This window comes from Parasteatoda tepidariorum, chromosome 8 (genome assembly GCF_982258835.1).
Source record: "Parasteatoda tepidariorum strain Cologne lab strain chromosome 8, Ptep-v5.0, whole genome shotgun sequence".
Classification (NCBI taxonomy): Eukaryota; Metazoa; Arthropoda; class Arachnida; order Araneae; family Theridiidae; genus Parasteatoda; species Parasteatoda tepidariorum.
In genome coordinates this window covers 49,420,190-49,443,005 of record NC_141762.1, presented here as the reverse complement: position 1 = coordinate 49,443,005, position 22,816 = coordinate 49,420,190, and the positions used below count along the sequence as shown (strand labels likewise).

Below are 22,816 nucleotides of genomic sequence, written 5' to 3'. Positions count from 1 at the left end.
CCTTTGCTTACTGAATTCTATTTTCTTTCGCTTAAATATCATCATTACAGTAAATAAATATCTGTATCCGTCTCTTGTTTTTAAAATTATATTTAAATTACATTTCTTATAAAAACAAAAACTTTAAATTCTTTTTTTAAAGTTGATATTTAATTTTATTCTAACAAATTTTATATATTCTATATTAAATTATTATTTCTAAGTAAATGTTTTATTTACTAAGTTATTTTATTTTGGCTTGTGTAAATTATATATTGTTATATATTATGTAGAGTTTCGATTAAATTATAATTAAGTTTCATCGTTATCAATTATTCTAATTTTGATTCAGTTTTTCAAAAAATTTTGTTTTTTCTTGTTCGTAATTTTGAAATCCAACAAAATAATCTTTCGAAATTATTAAAATAAACTACAAAATATTCTTTGAAATATTTTGTGCCTTACTATTATGTTTTCTCGTTAGAAATTAAACAATTTAAAACATAACAAGTAAATATAAACTAAACATTTATTAAAAGACAAGAAATATTTTGAAAAAACTGAAACTTATCCTTGCTTGAACTTCTTAGTTAGTTTTGCATGAATAAAAAGTCAAGTTGTAAAAAAAAATTAAAATTAATTGCAATGCGCATATTAAAGTAATTCAAAAATAGGGTGAAGTTCAAGATTGTCTAGCATCTTTTAAAAATAAAAATTGTGGCCTATAGATGAAAGAAATCTGTTAATATTTAGATGTAATGACTGCAGTTGAAAAGAACATTGCCTAGAAAAGTAACAGATTGTTATTTGATGCATTAAAACAAATGTTAACAAAATAGAACAAAACTAGTTTGACTAAATTTTCTAAACTTTCAAATTTTCTGTTCATTAGTTTCTGGGCTTAAAGAAGTGCTATATAGCATATGTTCTATTTTATTTTCCAAAACTTGAAATCGAGAGATCTCATCTGAGAAAAATTTTGTCGGTATATATAAATTTAGGAAATCTTTAATGTCCATCTACTTTAATAATCTGCAAAATTCCTCTCTGAACTGGAATCTATATTTAAGTGGTTAATTTACATGTGAGAAATGTATCAGAAAACTTTAAATATGTTTTTCTTTAAGTTAAATGTCCTCAACTGTGTTTTTCTTATAATGTATATATACTTACGTTTAAGCCATACTACTAAGTGATATACTTGTTGAAATTTTGATATCTATTTTATAATTATTTCTTGGTTAAATAATCAAAATTATCATTTTATAGAATTATTCAAACTTAAAAGATAAGTTTATTCCTATTTAAATAGAAAGCAACTCTTGTTAATTGAAGTTTGTATGAAGCTATTTGGAATAGTATAAAATAGTTCAAGTAGATTCAAAATCAGTAGGTTTCCTTTGTAATTATATGCTAGTTGCAATTATATGCCTTTGTAATTATATGCCTGTGAACTAAGAAGTGTTATGAATATAGGTTTGCACCTGTTTTTATTGATTTTATTTATACAAAACAAAATTATTTTATTTAATTGAAAGTGTAATTTAATACCGGACAACTATTATTTCCAAAATAATAATTTGTCGCTAACAATAATAATTTGCAACACCTATTTTTCAGTTCTTCCCCCCTTGAAGATCTAATAGTTATTGTGCCTTTTAATCTAAGCTTAAATTATACAGTATTGTTTGATGAAGCATTTGGACTTTGTGTCATTAAACCCTACATTTAATCAATCTAAGCATAATTTGCATTTCCAATAAAATTAAATAATTTTGATTTATAAATATCAAAATATATTTTTAAAAATTTTAATTTAGCTAAAGGCATGTTATAAAAATTATTTCAATATGTTTTATTAAAAGTAGATTTTTTGAAAACATTTATTTCAATCTAGCATTTTTATTAACCTTTGACAACTATCTCTGTTAACCTTCTTGCATCACTTTATAAAATTAATAAATAAAATATATTAGTTTGAAAATAAAAGTTAGTAATATAATCAGTTTATCTGCATCTGACTCTAAATATATGCTTAAACTTCATATTCCAATACCACACTTTGTTTTAAACTGGTTATTTCACTTTTTTTTTTCGTTCTTAAATATACTTATATGACTGATTTTCAGCAACATTAAAAATTAGGTTTCATGGATGGTATTGTAAACCTTATAATTTGAACCTATTGAAATTTGCTTAAAAAGTCTTATCTGCTCATATAGATAAAATTACTCTCTATTGCAAAAGAATTAATTATATGCATGTAAATTAACTGTTATATTAGTGTATCATTCAAGTTAATTTCTTATCCTGTAGGTTTCTGTCTATGGGTTTTAATAATTTTTACATCTAATCATTTTGGCTTTCCAAATTTCTGGGGTAACTTTTCTCTCAATAAAATAATATGAAGTGTATAAAGTCGTTCTGCTGTGGAGCTGTTTAGGATGAAGGGTAAATATATCCATATGTAGGACCTTCAAGAGGTTATAAATAATTAACTTTTGCTATATAAACATATAGTTGCTTTTTTTCTACCCTTTCATTAACAAATAACAAATATTCTAAAGCAAAAGAAAAGGTGTGCCACAGGAATGTCATTTGAACCCTGACTTCATATTTTTGATTAAAACAAAATACACTATTTTTGTTGTTCCTGAAGAAAAAAAAATTGTTATTTTGTTGTGTTCATATAAAAATTCATTTATATCATATAAATGTTGGCTAGCAGTTATATGCTAAATCACTATGTGACATAGTTTGTATATGTCTACGTGTTGTCCGAATTAAGTCTATGAGAGAGAGATAAAATAACATTTAGGTATTCCTGTACATTATTATACCTCATAAATAGTTATTTGTTAATGGCAATTGTTTTAAGTTAAAGTTTAAACTAACACAGATGTTAAACTTATCTATTTAGATAGCTCGAGCTTTTGTGGTAGTTGTTGTTTACGAGTAAAATAATGTGTATGAGAGTTTTAATTTTTATAAATATATATATATATTATGAACATATAATCATCAATAATAATACAATTACTGTGTACAAATGATTTGTGGAAGTTTTCATTTGACTGTAAAAAATTGTGTGGAGGAAGTTTCTCTGCCACAAGAAATATTGGATATGTATAGTGTTAATATTTTTTAAAAAGAAAATTTAATGAAGAATATTAAATGAAAACTTGCATAATTGTGTAAAATATTGAAACACTGCCAATGGCTTTATTCATATAAATTAATTGATTTATTGGAATTGTTTTCTTTGCCAAAAATAAAGTCTTAAGATGCTTCAGTTTGTGTTTTTATTTGATTTTTTATCAAAATGGTTGCACAGGAAATTATTTTCTACAATAAATATACCAATCATAGTAACACCCCCTTTTTTGGTGTTTTAATGCAAGTGAGATGGGTTATTAAAATAACATACATGTTAGAACTGTGGTTACCAACTGGCGGCCCGCGGGCCACATCCGTTCGAAGCCTTTTTTTGAGGCCCGCGAACTAAAATATATTAGTTGTCATTCTTATGGGGACAATTTTCGTAAAAAATATACGTGGGTTAAAAATACTTTTCTTTCGTTAAAAAAACATAATTTCTTCGTTTCTGTGAAATTTAACATACCAACGGTGCAAAAAAATTTATTTCTCAGGTAAAAATCTACTTCTTATTTTAATTTGTAATTCAATACTTTTGTGTTGTACAACTTGAAAAAGTCTGACAGTAATATTTAATGTTCCTTCAATCATAAAAGAGTCCTATATAAAATTTTGATAAAGTTGCGGCCCGCCATTTGACTGGTGTTTTTAATTGCGGCCCCCGGCCTCATGTAAGTTAGAAACCCCTGTGTTAGAATAATGGATTTCGATAAGTCATGGCAGGTAATTTATTGTTATAAAATATTCTATTTCTCCATTCTATTGTTATAAGGGTTGTTTTTACTATATCATCACTGTTCCATATTTGAATGAGTTGTGCCCAGATACAACTAGTCTCATTAAGGTACTACATTAAGCAATAATTTTTTTTTTTGTAAAATGATTACAGTATCATTACATATAACACCATGCTTTATATTGTAACGATATGTAACATTCAAAATTTAAGCCACAATGTAGGATTTTCTGAAATGAATATTCCTTCATATAATAAACTAATCTCTATTTTTATATAACATTCATTCATACTTGAACCTTTACTGAGATAAAAAAATATAAACCATTAAAATTATGCTAGTTTATATTGCTCAATCAACAAAATTTTCTATTAATTACTTTTTATTTTGGAAAATGTGAGTAAGGATGTAGCACAAATTGCTTCATTCTTTATGTGTATAAAATATTAGTGAATGAAGGTACCAAGTGGCAGTCTGAGCATTTTTAGGATTAGAAAGTATACGTGCATTTAGAAACAACAGTGAAAAACCTGTATTAGTATAGAAAATTAAAATGCCAAACGTGTTAATGTTTGACTCAAACAGTTTTAATGAGAGTTATGGATTTGTTGCTTTTCATTAGAAATTTACTGACTAACTTAATAAAATAAACTTGTACGTTTTTTTTCAAAGTGTAAACTTTAAAGTTAGTTACTTTAATCCCTTAAAACTTACTAAAAACTATTTTGATAAAAGAAATCTAAAATTATGTATATAATTTCAAACAACTCAATAATAACAAAGCACCAGGAATCGGCAGCATAGACAATATTATCATCAATAATTTAATTCACCATTTTCATAATTCTCCAACACATGTTCAAGATTATCAACATTTCCGAACTTTTTTACATTTGGCCAACTCACTCTATTCTTAAAACCTGGAAAAGATACAAAAAAAAATGTTTTGAAGAATGTGTTTTTAATTCATATATACTGAGTGGCTAAATTATTATGACCACCTAACAGTTTATGCAAAATGAGCTATTGCGTCTCAGGGTCCCTGATAGAGGGCGAGATAGCTACGAAAGGGAATGCAAGGCAATGCATCAATTGCAATCGCTTGGAGATATGGGTAAGAAACTAGTTTCAATGCAAGATGATTGCAGACGCTCAAAGCGTCGGAACCAGTATCAGCAAAACTGCTGCTCGTGTGAAGTCTTGGAGAGCACCAATTATTGTTTACAGAGAGTGGACTACCAAGCAGAAAACTGGGTCTCAACGCCAAGCTTGTGGTGGTCACAGGCTTCTGAATGCTTGAGCTGATAGGAGACTTGTGAGAGTGGTCCTGCCCAACAGGAGAGTGACAGTATATCAAATATCTTAATAAAGGTGCAACTGCGAACGTCTCTGAACGCCACACATGACACAATGTAGATTACCTGCTTCTGCTGTCAGTCTTGAACAAGAGCAGAGTCTCCAGTTTTTAAAGGAGCAGACAGTAGGTGACTAGAATTGGGTAATGTGGTCTGATGAATTAAGTTTTTAATTACACCATGCAGATGGCAGGGTTTGGATATGGCGAAAATTGCACAAAGGCATGGGCCTCAGTTGCATTGCCACAACACTTTGTTTTCTTGACATTGCACGAGTCCTTTGATTCCTGTGGAACGTCTGAATGCCCAAAAAGTTGGCTGAATGCTCGAAGTGTTATTTCAGGGATATTGCAGATTAGGTTCATTCTGTTATGTTAATGGCGTACCCTGCCAGGGATGAATGCTTTCAGCAACACACTGTTTATTATCATACAGCTGATAGTTGTCAGATGGTTTGTAGACGGTGACTTTACCTTGCTTCGTTGGCCTGCACAATCACCAGATCTCAATCCAAATGAGAATTAGTGGGATGAGATTGAACAAGGCATCAAACAGCTGGATATAGTGCCATCCAATCTGACAGAACTGAAAAGTGCAGTTCATCAGATATGAGGTCAAATTCCTCTTACCAACTCACATAGAATCTACACCAAGCTAAGATGGTCCAACATTGTATTGAGAGGGTGGTCATAATAATTTGATCACTCAGTATATATTTTGATCAACTCAAACCTAATTATAGTGAAGGGGGGAATATATAGGAAATCAAAACCTAAGTTCATACTGAGAAAAGCAGACATTTTCCGATAGAAACTTTTAAAAAAATATATATGTGTTATTTTGTCTTTATACATTGGAGTAATAGTTTATTCTAAAAATATTTTGAATAGATGGCTTTTGTTCCTCGGGAAATTGTTTTCTTAAATATTAGATAAAATTATACCAACTTAATGTTTTGTAATAAATTTTTAAGACTTTCAATTCAACTTTAATTCAAGGTAGTGAAACTTAAAATATTTTTTTAAAAAAAATTTCATCATGTTTTAAGTGTGTTATTTATAAAAACTTTCAAGATAAATATATATATAAGAATTTATTTGATCTTTAAGGTACATTATCAATAACATATGTACAAAAAATTACACTCTAAATATATGAATAATGTTTTTTAACAGAATACATATACCAAGGAAGTGCTTTATTTTAATTGAGACTGAAAATTATCTTCAGAAGCATTTATTTTAAAGTCACACTATTATGTACAATACTTTTTACATACTATTAGGTCTTTACAAGCTTTTATAAATATATTTTTGTAAAACAATGGTATTGAGATCAAAATACTATATAAATTAGAATCATAAAATATCAACAAATAGTCAAAAATGCATGCAAAAAAAATTAAAAAACAATCTATTTTCGTTAACCTGCAATATTTGTTAAAAAGTGACTAATAAATACTTGTATTCTTCTGTATTAAATTATCACATGAATAACATACAATAAAAACGGCTACAACTCTAAATGTTGCATTTGGTTATTTTAAAATTGTTAATACCTATTAAACCTACTTATTGCCCTATTTATTGGATTATTGCAATATTAGATGGAAGAAAAATTGTAATGAATATTTTATAGATAGTTTAATGACTCAAATTATCTTAAGTATATAAATTAACCCTTTAATAAACCTTATAAGGTAAAAAAAAATGGTTTTTAACCAAAGAGTCATACATATTTATAAAACAAATTAATACTTAAAACATGAAAGTTTAATAATGGATAAAAAAAATTTCATTAATTCAAGATGTGATGTCAATCAACCAGAAACCTTAATAGAATTATATAAATTAGTGGTTAAATGCTTCAACCAGAAATTTCAGTGAAAACAGTTTTCATTAACTCTGGTATAAAGTTGCATAATTATTATAAGTATGAAAATCACTTTGTTGAATATGTATAATTATAGGGGTTATGGTAAGGCTGACCTTATATATTTTAAGAATTTTTATCAATATTATAGTCAATATGCATTAAAAGTTGCCAATTAATGTTATGGCGAAGAAAAAAGACAATATTGAAATCTGACAAATCACAGTTAAGGAAGGTGGGTAAACAGTGCATCAAAATCTGTTTGATTGCAGGTTGAAACTAGAAGGTATTACTAATTAACATCTTTCAACTTATGTTTTCTCCCAAAATGAAACAGGTTTTGACACGTGCTATCCTCAAATATGATTTGGCGTGTTTCGATAGTGTTTTCATATTTTTCCTTGTTTAATTATTAATTTGTGGTCCCCAAAGTGTAAACTTATGTTTTTATTTTTACCCAGGGTTCATAATATATGTATCATGGGTGATGTTTACGAAACACCCTGTATATGTTACTTTAAAATTAACTTGAATAGAGAACTTTATAATCCAACTTATGACACAATGAAAATTGTATAAAATTTTTATGTTAAAGAAACAGAATATTTTCCTGGATATTTCGATTGTTCCTGGAAAACAGAAGTTTTTCTTATTTTATTTTCAATACTATTTAGATTGCACTGATCCAAACAACTTTCTAAATTTTTTGTTTTTGAAAATCAGTCAGAAATGCATAGCTCTCATATAAACTTTGGAAATTTCACACACGACAATAACTTACACTTCACATAAATTAAATTCATAAAACATGTGGGGTTTACTTCATTGGAAGAATTAAAACTTTTTGATTAAAAAAAAAAAGTATTAACACATCTAATCCAAATCCAAAGCAAAAAATGAACCCTTAAAAAATTTCTCATATATAATGACACAGATATATTAACATTAAAAAAATAAGAAATCACTTTAAGAGCAGTCAAAAAGTTCATCAGCGCAATTTACAGCATAAAATACAATTGTTTTTATATAATACATATCATTCAAATTGAAGCTGACTACTAACACAACAAGAGCCAGATGATTACATATTTAAAGTGCACTTCATTCAATTGGAAGAAACTGTTAATTTCAAAGGATTCCATTGGTAAAGTATTGAAATCCATCGTACAATTTAGTGGTAATGGAGTGCATGCTGGATTCAACCATACTGTCAACCAGTAGTTGAAGTTGTTCTTCAGTTAGACCCATGTGGAACCGTTCCCTAAGCGCACGAATAGCACTAGCACCGTTCTTAAAACATGGAAGTTGGCAGGAGGCTTGCATAATTTCAACAAGTGTGATGATACGCTCACAATGTTTACGAGCTGCAACCAACCCCTGAAGCATCAAGATTTTAAAGTATTCAAACATATCATTGCCAGGTCCACCCATTACCTGAATAGAAAAAAAAATTAATGACAAATTTTTTTTAAAGATTATCATTCATAAAAAATGTTTCAGATTATTTTAAAGTACACCCAATACACATAAATAGCAGAAAATCTGTATTAAAAGTATGTCTGGGTATTTTGGTTTGAAAAGTTTATGAAAGATATTTAAATCAATGATAGAAAGTGTAGATTAATAATGTTCATGTAGTAATAATTCTCAACTTTTTCAATTATTAAATCATAAAAAAATATTGTTCCTAAACATTTAAAAGCACAACAGACACAAATGACAGAAAATTAATCTTAATTGAAAGTATGCCCGAGTATCTTATTTTGATTAACAAAGTTTTCGAAAGACAATTTAATTAATGATAGAAAATATAGATTATTCATGTTCAAAGCCTAGGTACATGAATAATTTCATAAATATAAAAAAATAAACTACAATCTTAGTTGGAAAAAACACCTTACTAAATTGTACAATTAATAGAATATCTGATTACTTACATCAACAAACTCTTGGGTAAGTTTAAAAGGAGAATTCTCAAAGCCCAAATTTTTTGGGGAAGATGACAATATAAATCCAAAATCTATATGTATAATATGGCCTTCCCCATCTAGAAGAATATTGCCATTATGCCTGGAATATAAAGAATATATAACATTAATTAGCAATAAATTAAAAAGGCACAAACAATAAAAGAGTGAAATAATAAGGTAAACTAAACACAATACACAAATGATAAAAACACAAAATTAATTATGCTTGCAAACACTAGAGTCCCTATATCTAATACAAAATTTTTATAATTAATTTGATAATTATTATAATAATTATATATAATATATTATAATTAATTCAATATTAATTAAAATAATTTTTTAATTTTTTCAGAATTTTAAAACAAAAATTACTTTTAGTGTAGAAAACATTAAAACTTTGTTTTATATTTTATTTGTATAGATAAATGCAGTAAACTAGCAAAGACATTTGAAAACAGTGTTTTCCACATTTCTGTTAATAAAAATTCTGTCATAAATTTCAGAATATTTTTTTAACGAACTCAAAATTTGCTACCAATCGACAAAACAATTTTGGATTTAAAAACATCAATAACACTTAGCTTCAATAATTTTAGGTTAATAGTTTCATTAGGTTTTAAGTTTATTTTCCCCATTCGATATTTATATTAATAATGTTTGAAACTGTGATTCTTTTTCATGCTTTCTAACTTACTAAACATTGTTTAGATATAGGAACTCTAGCCAACACAACACCAATTGAACTTTGACTTTTTTAAAATCAATAGAATACAGGCAAAATTATTTTGCATGCCAGTAGTTTCCACTATGATAATAATCAACACTCTTTTCATAATACACTGTTGAAGAATGCTACATACATAACTTTGTAAAAACAGTAAAATTCTAGAAAGAAAAAAATTTAAACCTACCTATCTTTTACTTGGACTAGATATGACACCAAGCAGTAAGCAGCACAGCTTTGCACAAAATTTCGCTGAGCTGTCAAGAAGTCTTCAGAGGTTCCACAGCCAAATTCTTGAAGAAAATATTCCAATAAAGACATCTTGCTATGTTTTTTGACTTGATGCAAAGATACTGTATTCAAAATGGGTTCAATCATGCCGCTATCATCAGATGTGACTAATATACGGTAGGGTCGAACCCAAAGAGGCACCCTCTCATCTTCCCAAATTTTCTAAAATTGAAGCATAAAATTTAGATTTTTCAATTAAAAGTAAAGTCATCAGAAACAGCTTATTGAAAAATATTTAGATATCAGCATTTATAATACATAGATTTATCAACACTTACGAAGCGATGGAACAACTAGGGAAAAATCACTTTGGGTTGAAACTTTGTGTACGAGTAATAATATTTTAGGTTTTCAACCCATAAAATAGAGAAAATTTGTCAGTCTTTAAAAATTTGTCCAGAATAAAAGTTATAAATTAATTTAACTCAGACTAACAGCACTGCAGCCTAGGTAGAAAAGTACATAACTGCCTTAGATTCCAGCTGATTGTCTATTTCTTATTTATTTAAAAATTGTTTCATGAAAAGAACCATAAGAATTTTTATTTAAGACTATACCAATTTTGATGTGTAACTTTACCAGTGTGTTTGGGACTCATGTTTTTAATATAGCTGAAGCTATAATGTGAAAGATTGGAAAAAAACATGATAGTTATAAACAAAAATTCTAATAGCCCTTGTTATCAACAAACATAATTAAAAGCTTTAAAATATCCCACTTATCTGTCATTGTGTCTGTCGTTATTATCAGCACAATTTATATCAGTATTAATACATCTTATTTTAAACATAAGATTGAATCATTTCTGAAATTTAAAGATTAGAACCTTTAAAAAAAATTAATAAAATTTATTAAGAGTTTTATTTTTAAAAAATTTCCTATTTTAAAGAATAAAAAAAGTCTATAATTATCAACCCCGAACATCAGCGTGTCAAGCAAGTATGCTACAAACAGTTTCATTGGTTATAATGACAGTTAACAAAACCAGTGCACCATTTAAATTTTTAAAAGCTTTTTCCAGATATGACTAGCCAGTGTGCACCATTATTTTAAGTGTTGAGTCCCCTTAAAGTATACTACTAATATACCAAGTAATTAGTAAATTTTCAGTTATACCCCCCTTTTGTTTGTTTTATTAGTAAATTTAATAGAATAAATTGAAATTTACAAAACGTTCATTAAATTTATTCAATTAGATCTAGATTTTTACCAAGTTAGTAAAATTTTGATAAAGTAAATGTATTAAATATAATTAATATAATAAAATTCCTTTCAAGCACCAAGTGCAAACAACTGGAGTATCCTAGTGCGGAAGAAAGCAGAATGAAAAAAGATTCCAAAGATTCTGTTAAAAGTTAACAAATTTTTTGTTACTACATATTGTTTTTTTTAAAATCATTTTTGTATTTCTTTTTATTGGTCATTTATTTAAATAATGTGTAATAAAAGGGAGCAGTTTGGAAAAATTAGTTCAAACTGTTTGCAATACGGATATAGTGAACTCCCGCTTATAGTGGACCCAAATTTCGGTTCTTTGAAGGTCTGACTGTACTTCTAAAAAAATTTAACAGTATAATTTTCTTTATCAACCTGGTTGATGATCACTCTATTTTAATTGCTTTCTTTAGCAATAAAAAAAAAACGAATTTTAGTATTTTAATTTGCAATCTAGAAATAACCCAAAATCACTTATGGTTTTTCATTTTCATAATAGCTCCACAGAATATCAAAAGCCCAATGAGTGTTTCTAACCATCCTATTTTGAAGAGAAAGCAAGACTCAAAATTAATAATTTATAATGAGCCAGACTCTTTTAAAATTAATAATTTATAATGAGACAGACTCTTTTAAAATTAATAATTTATAATGAGACAGACTCTTTTAAAATTAATAATTTATAATGAGACAGACTCTTTTAAAATTAATAATTTATAATGAGACAAACTCTTTTAAAATAAATAATTTATAATGAGACAGACTCTTTTAAAATTAATAATTTATAATGAGACAGACTCTTTTAAAATTAATAATTTATAATGAGACAAACTCTTTTAAAATTAATAATTTATAATGAGACAAACTCTTTTAAAATTAATAATTTATAATGAGACAGACTCTTTTAAAATTAATAATTTATAATGAGACAGACTCTTTTAAAATTAATAATTTATAATGAGACAGACTTTTAAAATTAATAATTTATAATGAGCCAGACTCTTAAAATTAATAATTTATAATGAGCCAGACTCTTTTAAAATTAATAATTTATAATGAGATAGACTCGTTTAAAATTAATAATTTATAATGAATCACAGCAATAAGTGATGATGTAAGATGAAAATACCTGCAAAGTGGCTAATAGCTGATAGGCCATTAATTCTTGTCTCAGATCATCACCACATTTGATAATGGCTGAGAGAAGATTCCAGTTAGGAAGATGACCATAAGGGGAGGATTCTCTAATGCGCCTCACTTTTTCTTCCCAAGGCTCCTTCAGTGCTGCAGCTGAAGGATCTTCTGGATCACGCTGAAGAGGGGAAAAAATAAAGGCATTGTTTAAAATTGTTACTGTTGGTAAACAATAGCTTACAGGTATACATTTTAATTGCTTCTCTCACCAATTTCTTTTTTTAAATTCAAAAAAATCAATATATTTTCCTATTTTATTAATAAATACAAGAAACTAAAACAAAACATAATACAAAAATTAAAAATTTTTTTAATGTGTAAAAAAAAACTTCATTTACCATCAGTTTACTATCACAAGTTATCTCTGGCAAATGAAAAGAGTTAAATATTAGTCTTTATATGATAGTTCTTAAGACAAGGGACAACACAAAGGTGATATTTTTCAAACACCAGTGAAGTAATACGGCATTCGTCTTTTTTCTATGTAAATTCAGCAACCATCGTATATACAATCGCACAAAACACTTGTGCAGTTCCACAATCCAGTAGCTAAACTCCCAAACATAACTTGGCAAACTTCCAATCACAGTAGATTATTATTTTTTTTCCTACTTCCGGCAAAGTAAAAACGTGATAAAACAAAACGTACTGATAAATTCTGCTACACCCAAGTTTTCTCCGGATAGTAAATATTTGCGATATATACATACCCTGGTTAACTCAGGACAATCAGAGAAGCAGCTAACAGTCACAAAAAACTGCCATTTAGCAAACAGAGAATATTATATAAGAGTTAACACAAAGTTTGCTAAAACCAAGACATTGCAAATTTTAGATATTGATTCCCATTTATAGGTAGTAGGCAGATTTATTAAACATATTTTCTATAGTATTTACAAATGCAATTAAAATCGAATAGACATTTTTGTATTTTTATAAAAAATTAATACTTTATTTTTTACAGAAAAATATTAAACAATTCAAAAAAAAGAAAATTTTTTTTGAACAAATTGACAAGCCTTACATAACAAGTCTAAGAAGCCTGTATTATGAGTTTAGGAATAGGGAATTTTTTTATAAAAATAATAATATTGGTAAATATTTTATTAAAAGCCTTGTAGAAAAATTAATAGATAAATTGGAGTACAGACAAATTTGTATTAACAATCAATATAATACTTAAAAGAATAGTTCAAAATTTCAAATTTTTAAAAACTCATTATAAAACTATTTTTTTTAAAGATGGAAAAAAATCTAATATATCTGAGAGTAATAATATAGTACTAAAAATAAAATTAAAAATAAAACAAATTTAAATGAACCGATGTATCAGTAAATTCATTTTTTCATTGATTGATTTCATTTCTTTTCAAAATGTGTCAGTAATTAATATTTTCTACAATTAAATTTTTTAAAAAAAAGAACAATAGAGTAGATTAAAATTTTAAATATATATATATATATATATATTAAGAATTATTTCTACTTTTGCAGAGGGTAAACACCACCAACATTACATATTTAGCATCACAAAATCATACAGTGTCATAAACAAAGCCCGGCATAAAAATAGTCCTAATTAATTGAGAAAACATCACTAAAGAATAAAGTCATAATTAAGAAGTTATAATAATTTGCATTTCCAGATTCTTAAGTATGGCTATGCTTTCTTAAAAAAAAGAAAACAAAAAAAATATTAACATATAACTTGCAACAACAAATTACTCGATAAAACATATTGTTATACCCCATATCGTGTTTGCAATAATTATAATAATTAAAGAGTAGAAAATTCTAGGTACCTTAAAAGTACTTTTTGGTGCATTTATATTTTCAGAGAGTCTTCTCCTAATGTCACCAGCAGCAACAAAAGTTGGCTCTCCACTAGTACCACTGTCTTGAGACATCTGAGAAAGGGCATCTCGATCCTTAGGTTTAGTACAGGAAGCATACTGGAATACATTGTGCAGAGTTACTTAAATTGGCATTTGTCATTTCAACAAAAATAATTAATATCTTATTAAAATATCTTCACAAATATAAAGACTATGTATGATGGATAAGACAAAAAAAATATTGAGATTATGAAGAGAGAAAAAAGTTTTAAAGGTAATTAACATAATCTTGTGTTAAAAAACTTATGTTTAAAAATCTCAATTAAATCAAAGCTTTATTAAATTAAATGAATAATAGAGAGATTAAGCTTTGTAATTTTTTACTGCCCTGAGGACCCCACATGAAAATACATAATTAGTGAATGATACCCAAGTTAAGTTGGAAGATTATGGTACTGATCCATAAAAAGAAAAGCACAAGGTCATTAGCTTGCCAGTGATGAAGACGATGGCGCTTTACCAATAATGAAATAAACAAGTGAAATAAAATTTAATTTTACTAAAAGGAAAAAATGTGGTAATATTTAGTTGGTCCCCATGATAAGCAAAATGTAAGACTTTTCGGTTTGATTTTATTGAGCAGAAAGTAAAACCTTAAATTGAGAATCTCTTGAAAAATGCAGCAGAGTTGCGTGTGAGAGTGCAAAACTCCTTCACACCAAGTCCAGGTCAGTATACGTACACGCAGACCCGCAAATATTTAATGTAAAAAGTCAAATGATTGGCGCTTTCATAAGCTATGAACCAACATTTTCCCAAAATGGATTATGTTTGAATTGGGAAAACATTGAATAGAACAATGTGAAAATCACACCTCTTGCACAATTCATGGCAAAAATAGATACCGTAATGGCAAAAATAGATACCGTAAAGAAAAAATATTTTAGAAAAAGGAAAATTAAGCACTTTTTAAAAACACCCAAGCAAAAAAGCACCTTTAAAGACTTTTTTTAAAATGAAAATAAGCACCTTTAAGCACTTTTTAAAAACGCTACACACCGTGTTAAGTGATCAAAGCCATAAAAGAATGTAGAAACTGAAAAATTAACACATTTATTGCACAAAATAATAATTTTAACTTAAAATAAGGTTAACATAAAGTCTCAATGGTTTCAATATCTTCCACATATCATTAAAAGTCACTAAGGAAAAATATCAGAAACACCATCAGTCAATTACAGCCCTAGTGTTCAGTCATGTCACAAATGGTGAGCTAGGGTGTGGAAATTTTGCTCCTTGACATAGAATTTAGTTAAATAGAGAGAAAACTATATAAATGTTATCTGTTACAGTGCCAAGTGTGTAATTTGCAGCCAAAAGTTGGCATGTTTTACGTGTATAAGTGTATATGCACATGTATATGCATAATGAAAAATAGTATATTTTAGTTTAGGGCATCTATTTCAACTCACCTGCATAGAAATAGCGTCATCTTCTTGAGTCCAGCAGTCCCCATCATCATCAAGAGCAGGATGAACAGAAAAAGATACCCCACTAAAATCTTGAGTGTCAAAATAATCTGGAAGATTTTCTTCAGAGCGTGTCTGCCTCAGGGCATTTATCATTTTTGGAGGAACAGGTGCACAGTGAATATTATCTACCTCAATGACTTCAACATAAATAAGATATGGTGCCTAATGAAACAAACACAGAAGTTTTAATAAATCATATATTTTATTGATTACTTATAAATAAAGATGAATAACACAGAGATGAGAGTAGGAAAAGAATAAAAACTCAGAAAATAAATAAAAAAGTGTGAAACTATTTCGCGATAAAAGAAAACATTTAAATTATTGAAATACACTTTTTTTTAAAAAATTATATGTGTGCATTGACAGTCCAACAAACTTTTAAGAATTAAAAGTATATAAATAATGGTTAATGAGAATAAAATAATAATAAAGTTAAACAAAATAAGGTAGAAATATTACAAAAAAAGTCATTTAACATAACTTTGTTTTCATTATTATCTTCTCTCTAGAAAAATTTACTGCTATTTTTAATATTTGTCGACAAATATTTTCGTAAGTTTAGAAAGTCAGAAATTCGGCCAAGAGTCAGAAGAAACTCATATCTGGTAACAAAAGATGCACTTTCAAGCATGGTTTGCCAAAAATATCCCTACAAAAATTTTTTATAAACTTTGTAAAGTTCTGTCAATCGATGACATGAAATATGATAATCAACTGACATTACAAGCTAAACTCATACTTTTATTAATATTTAGGAATCTTTTTATTTTCACTTCTTTTTGGTGATCTTTGTGTTTGTCAAGAGGTAGCAGAGTTGCAGATTAAATCATTAGTATAATTAGCATTTGTTTTAAGTTGGGAGTAAACCATAATGCTCGGGCCAGCCACAGCGCTGACTTAAAATATCCTCAGTGGTAGACTGATTATAAGTTGAGTCCCTTTGCCATCAGGGTAACCATGGGAGGATTTCGTGGTTTTCCCTCTCCATGTAATGCATATGTCAGTTAGTTTCCTCAAAAACTCCTCCGCAAAAGGAAATCACTCCCAATACTTGAGTCAAGAATTTCCTTGTCTTTTGGATCAGGTTCAAAATTACAAGGCCACGGAGTTGTACATTGGTAAACTCATCATTGGGTCGACTGTTCAACGACGGTTATAAAATAAAAATCTTAATACTGTGTTTTATAGATTGAAAAATAATAATAAATTGATAAGAACACAAATAGTCTTAGAAAATATTCAATTTTTTCACATTATAATGTTAAGACATTGTTCATTTTCAAGTATACAAAATTATACGCATTTAACATAAAAATTACTTACTTTATCTTTGGAATTTAAAACCACAGATGCTTGAGGCGGGATCCGTAAAATCAAGTGTTTAGTAGTTTCTGCATGAATTGGAAGCCAAACACGAGCTGGTAAATTTAGATTTAACATTGATAGCTCTGCTTGAAGCTTTTGAGCTGCAAAAATATTAAAGTATATTTTAATCATTTTAAAAGGTCTATTTGCATTGCTTTTGATATAGACTATAAGAGAATAAGACAAAGAAATGAAACAACAAATTAACATACTTTTTAATTCTTTAGTTAAGACCGGCTGCAAACGCAGCCCGATAGACATTAATGCTTGCACAAAGTCTTGCTCAGCACTTAAACGAGGAGCCTAAAACAAAATAAATATAATGCCAATAAAGTCATGTAAAAATTACAAATGAAATTTATATTAAAACTAACATTTTCTCATTAAATGCCGAAAACTAATAATTGTATTCATTTGTGAACTAAACAAGACTATTCATTAAAGTTTATTTGAACTGAAGATTATAACATTTCCTAATTTTAAAATAAATGACAATCTGTTATAGACATTATGTTAGATTCATAACACAAATTGTTCACTTTTTAAAATATTTTTACACCAATGAAAATTACTAAAAATTGGATAAAATATCAATGATATCAAAAGCTATTTTAACAAAAAATAATTTGAACTACTTTTTTTTAAAGCCAAGTTATGTGTTTTCTAAATCTGCAAACATGGCATTCGTAAACGATGGAATTGCTCCTCTGAATTGATCTAAAAATTCAATCAGGTGAGTTAATGGAACGATGGAATTGCTCCTTTGAATTGATCAATATTTCGATCGGGTGAGTTAATGGAACGATGGAATCGCTTTTTTGTATTGATCTAAAATTTCAATTAGGTGAGTTAAAAATTGTCAATGAATTTCCAAAATAATATTTAATTACCTGGCAATGACAATGAACAATCTGTCCTCTCAAATCACTGCATATACTTTGGCAGCTTTCGAAACATTTACATCCATTATCAAAAGCTTGACCCGATGCAAGATCTTTAGGAGCATGTTTACTTAAGCCACCTAATGTAGCACTTCTTCTCATAGCATTGCTACCGCCTAAACCTAAAAGAAAATTTACTGCTATTAGAAATTATATTCTGAATAAATATGTGCCAATATACAAGGTGAAAAGGATTTAATATCTACCGGTAGCATCTGAAAAAGATCTTTGATGAGTCTTTTTAGGTGATATAATAGAGCTTGCAGGTGGACAGGGAATGATAGGTTCCTTTGGCCTAAAAGGAAACAGATAAAATATGTTTATAATGTGTAATAATGTATAGGTAATACCAGTTTTCAAATGCAGTCAAATTTGCTTGCTACCAACAAAATTAACACCTTTCATTTTATTAAAGGCAAATCTCAAACATTGATACACTTTGAAACATTTTATAATTAAAAGACATAATTATGCTTATAGATAATATCATAATAACACGCATGTAGATAATATCAAACTTTTCAAGCGCAATTAAATAAATATAAAACAAAATTAGATTAATTGTGCTAAGCAAGAGAATTTTAATGAAAGAGAGGGCAGCCCAAGTTACTACTGCATAGATAAGTGTTAAATTTTATAAATTTTAGTGCTATGGAGATGCTATGCAACTGAAGAGAATAGTGTTGCTTATACCACCACATTTTAGTCACATACATCCTTTAGGCTGTCCGATTATTTAGTGAGCATATTTTTGGCAATTTCAGACAATCTCTTCCCCTTTGAAAGTAAAAGTAAACAAATCATAACCCCCTCCATATTTATGTAACAAAGTCACAACACCCTCTCTCCTTGTTTTCCTTAATATTATTCATTCTTTTATTTTAATACTCTAATTTTATAATTAAATTCAAATAAAAGGTGGAAGTGGTTTGGGGTTAGTTAAAAATTTATATGCTAGACATTGACAAGAGCAGTGTCGTGAAGAGGTCTGAAAGGTAACTACTGTGCATTAAGTTAAAAGTGGCAAGATGTTAGGTTAAAGTCTTAAAACAAGACAATAAGGCCAACATGTGGCATATTTAGGAATATATTATTTTACTAACTATTTTATTTAGGAACATATTATTTTGCCAATTATTATTATTTAATACACTATTTTACCAATCAATCAACATTTTAAAAGAAACAATAAATTGTACATATTTCCTAATTAGGAATAGCTGGAATAAGAATTAAACTAATTTTTTCTTCTTCCTTAAGTAGCACTAAAACTTGGAGAAATAATTTACTTACACCTTCATCACATAAGAAAAGTATTCCACTATTTGGTTAGATACATATTAAATATATGTGATAAAAAAATAGTTTTATTTTATTAAAAATTAACATAATCAAAAAAATTTTTAAATAAAATTTTTTGATACAAATAAAAATTTTATTTGAAATTAAAGCAATTGTTTAATGAATATGCAAAAGAATAATTTAATAAATGGGAAAACAACACAGAATAATAACTAACAGCTGCTATTATTAACTACTAACAAATGATCGAATCAGAACTGGGACAAAATGTATCAACATCATTTTAAAATATTTTATTTTTAAATAGAATGATGAAAATAATTAATATTTTCTAACCTTAATTCTTCAGAAAGAATTAATTTCTTCAATTTTGAGCCTTGAGACTTTTTACGGGACGGCGTATTTTCAGAACAAAATGCTTGTAGTAACCATGCTAACTGTAGTGAAAACTTTATACTATTTCGACACCTAAAAATTAAAATTACTTTTATTACTCAAATAATACTAAGCACAACACAAAAGCATAAACATTTAGTCTAATTAAATACTTCCAAAAATAATATTTAACTATACACATTTTCAACATAAAATGAACAACTCTCAATTCTTAAATGAAATATTTTAGGCACAGCAGAAGATACAATATGGATGCTAATTTATAAAAATAACTTCCTGTGATTACAGAGCTATTTAACCATAGTAACAGCCTGCCTCACTCTCAGATAATGACCCAGTGTCTCAAATATAAATTACTCCCTCTTGATGACTTAATTTCATCATTTTTGACAAATGAAAACGATACATTCTATGCATATATAGGAAAAAAATCTAGAAACTAATGCTTTGTTCTGAATTGGCATGAATTCTTGGCATTTCAAGATGTACGAAACTTCTTTGAAACACAGTGCTTATACCTTAGATATAGGTATAACATTCTTCATTCAAAAACAAAACTTTACAGTAAAATAAAGAGAACTTAACTTCTTACTTATAAAAATAATCCTGTCAGATGAGCTTATTGTGACCAAATTTCCTACTCTCCCTCCCTACCAAACTGTCACTTTCAGAAATAGCAGGCCTGTGACAAATGAACAAATGGTGATTTTAAGGACTAAGAATAAAGTAAATTAGAGTAGGAGGACAACGTAGACCCATTCTAAATATATCTTGTTTCTTTATCCACTGTTATTTACAAACATTTTTTTTTTAAAAAAAAGTTTATATTTTGAGTTGTGTACAATTTTTTTTTTTTTTTTTTTACTTGACATTAAAAAATGTCCTCTTTTTAAAAGTCAAATCTAATTGTCGATATTTGTTGACTGTATAACAAAATATTATTATTACACCTATATAAAACTATATTACAAAAATGAAAAGAAAAAAAACTGCCAGGAAAAAAGGGACTATTAAAAAATAGGAAAACTTTTTATAGCTTCCGAAAGTTTTCTGAAATTCTGTAGTACATATTGGTATGAGAATTTTTCTGGTAAATTAATATTATGTCTGGTAAATAAAATCTGCAGTAATTAACATGCCGCGAAAACTATGTTAAACTAAAATACTGGATACAAACTATTTTTTCAATATAGTAAGATAAATTGATCAATTGTAAATAAATTACACTTTCTTGAAATCATACTTGCTCTACAAATTCAATAATTCAATCGCTTTTTACAAAGAATTCATAATTCTTACCTGTACACAAGGTATGGATGAATAGCTTCGGCTATATCGGAATGGTGGACGTACAAGCTCACAAGTTGCGGCAAGTAGAAATCTACACTTTGATCATCGAAAGTGAACATTCGATTGCCTAAAATAAGAAGGAAAAATATTACTAATGCAGATTTTTTAAAAACCAAATAAATACATAAACACATTACGGCAGTTACAAATTAATTGACTTACCAAAAATGCTCAATTTGGAAACAAATAGAAAATAATAAAGATTTCTAAGAAATGTCGCTTAATTTTGACTGTGGTACAACAGAGAAAAAAAAATATCAGAAAGGTAACCAACTTGAAGGGTATCACTCAAAAGTCCTTGTCCCCTTCCCGAATTTTCGCTAAGTAAAAAAAAACTCGAAACGCCTTGACAATGTAAGCTGGAGTAAACAAGAACAAGCATCTATACAAAAATATCCCCAATAAGTAAGTTTCATTTTCAAAGGATAATATTAAATTCTTAGAAAAGGGCATTTGCACCAAACATTAACAGTGATTAAGTAGTCAGTAATAGGAAAGGTAATCAAACAATTTTATAATAGTATTCCCATAAACAAAGTTTGATGCTACAAAGTAATCTTACTTTCATGAACACTAAGTTGATGGAACTTCCACCTTCCAGATATGATTAATACACGTATATACCGCGCGATATGCATAGCATAATATACTACGGAAACCGTTCACTAAAAATTTGGCATTATTTTGTGTTCGCAGGAAGTTTTTCATTTTATTTAAATCTGCTTCCAGCGCCAATCTAAATTCGGAAAAATCGATCACATTGAATTTAGATTGATAAACTGAACTATACTATAACTTCAATCAGGATATCAGGAAGGCTGTCATATCAGGAAGAAGAAACTTAAGCCCATTAACGGTCCTTTCACAAGCTATTTCATCCTTAAAACGGACCATTTATAGTATTTTTTATCTTTAAAAACGGAACCTCCATAAAATTCTTTCATAAACATACGAAGCCGAATCAGCAAATGATTTTGTTAATTATCTTGAATGAATATAATTTTAGCACGATCGCAATGGTATTTTTCGTACAATCGAATAAATCGAACCTTAATTTTACACATTTACAAAAAATCATGGCCCAATTCTGATTAACAAAACTGAGCACATTTTTCACAAATTAACAAGAACAGAACCTTTTATATAAAAAAAGTCTGAAGAAACCTCTGCTGACTACATAACCCGCAGTCAACGGAAAACAGCTATGAAATTTTTTTTACATTAATACTTTCTTTTTTTTTTTTTTTTTGTGAACTAAAAAAGAGAAAATTTTAAAAACTTTGAAGGGAAAAAATAAAAATTATTCTTTGAAAGTTCGACATTTCCCCTTAAATAGAGAAAAAAAAAAAAAAAAAAGTCACCAATATCACAACACTACAGAAACCAAAAATCTTAAATAACAGAACTCAGCTTTCAGAAAAAAACAGCCCGTAAGACCAGTCATAAAATCAAGTTATGTAACCTCTGCTCAGTATCAAAGAATAAATGGGAATTTGAACTCATGAATCATCCTCTCTTGAAGGACAATACAAAAGCTGCACAATGAATGAATACAACGCTGAGGAAGTATGAAACGAGTAATAATAATAATAAAAA

General features: G+C 27.9%; 1 protein-coding gene across 3 annotated transcripts in view; it reads right to left on the bottom strand.

The window, feature by feature from the left end:
• Window positions 1-6,305: 6,305 nt before the first annotated feature.
• The window catches only part of fwd (phosphatidylinositol 4-kinase beta fwd), a 73,869-nt gene continuing 57,358 nt past the window's right edge, over window positions 6,306-22,816 (bottom strand). For all 3 annotated transcript variants that reach the window (XM_043039201.3, XM_043039202.3, XM_087150274.1), the window contains 12 exons: window positions 21,170-21,287; window positions 19,811-19,942; window positions 18,379-18,467; window positions 18,122-18,294; window positions 17,444-17,534; window positions 17,190-17,332; window positions 15,804-16,025; window positions 14,299-14,448; window positions 12,432-12,614; window positions 9,984-10,249; window positions 9,037-9,169; window positions 6,306-8,533 (listed from right to left, as the gene is read on the bottom strand). In XM_043039201.3, coding sequence (XP_042895135.1) covers window positions 8,228-8,533; window positions 9,037-9,169; window positions 9,984-10,249; window positions 12,432-12,614; window positions 14,299-14,448; window positions 15,804-16,025; window positions 17,190-17,332; window positions 17,444-17,534; window positions 18,122-18,294; window positions 18,379-18,467; window positions 19,811-19,942; window positions 21,170-21,287 — 2,006 coding nt within the window. In that variant the 3' untranslated portion in view covers window positions 6,306-8,227. The remainder of the gene's footprint in view (window positions 8,534-9,036; window positions 9,170-9,983; window positions 10,250-12,431; window positions 12,615-14,298; window positions 14,449-15,803; window positions 16,026-17,189; window positions 17,333-17,443; window positions 17,535-18,121; window positions 18,295-18,378; window positions 18,468-19,810; window positions 19,943-21,169; window positions 21,288-22,816) is intronic.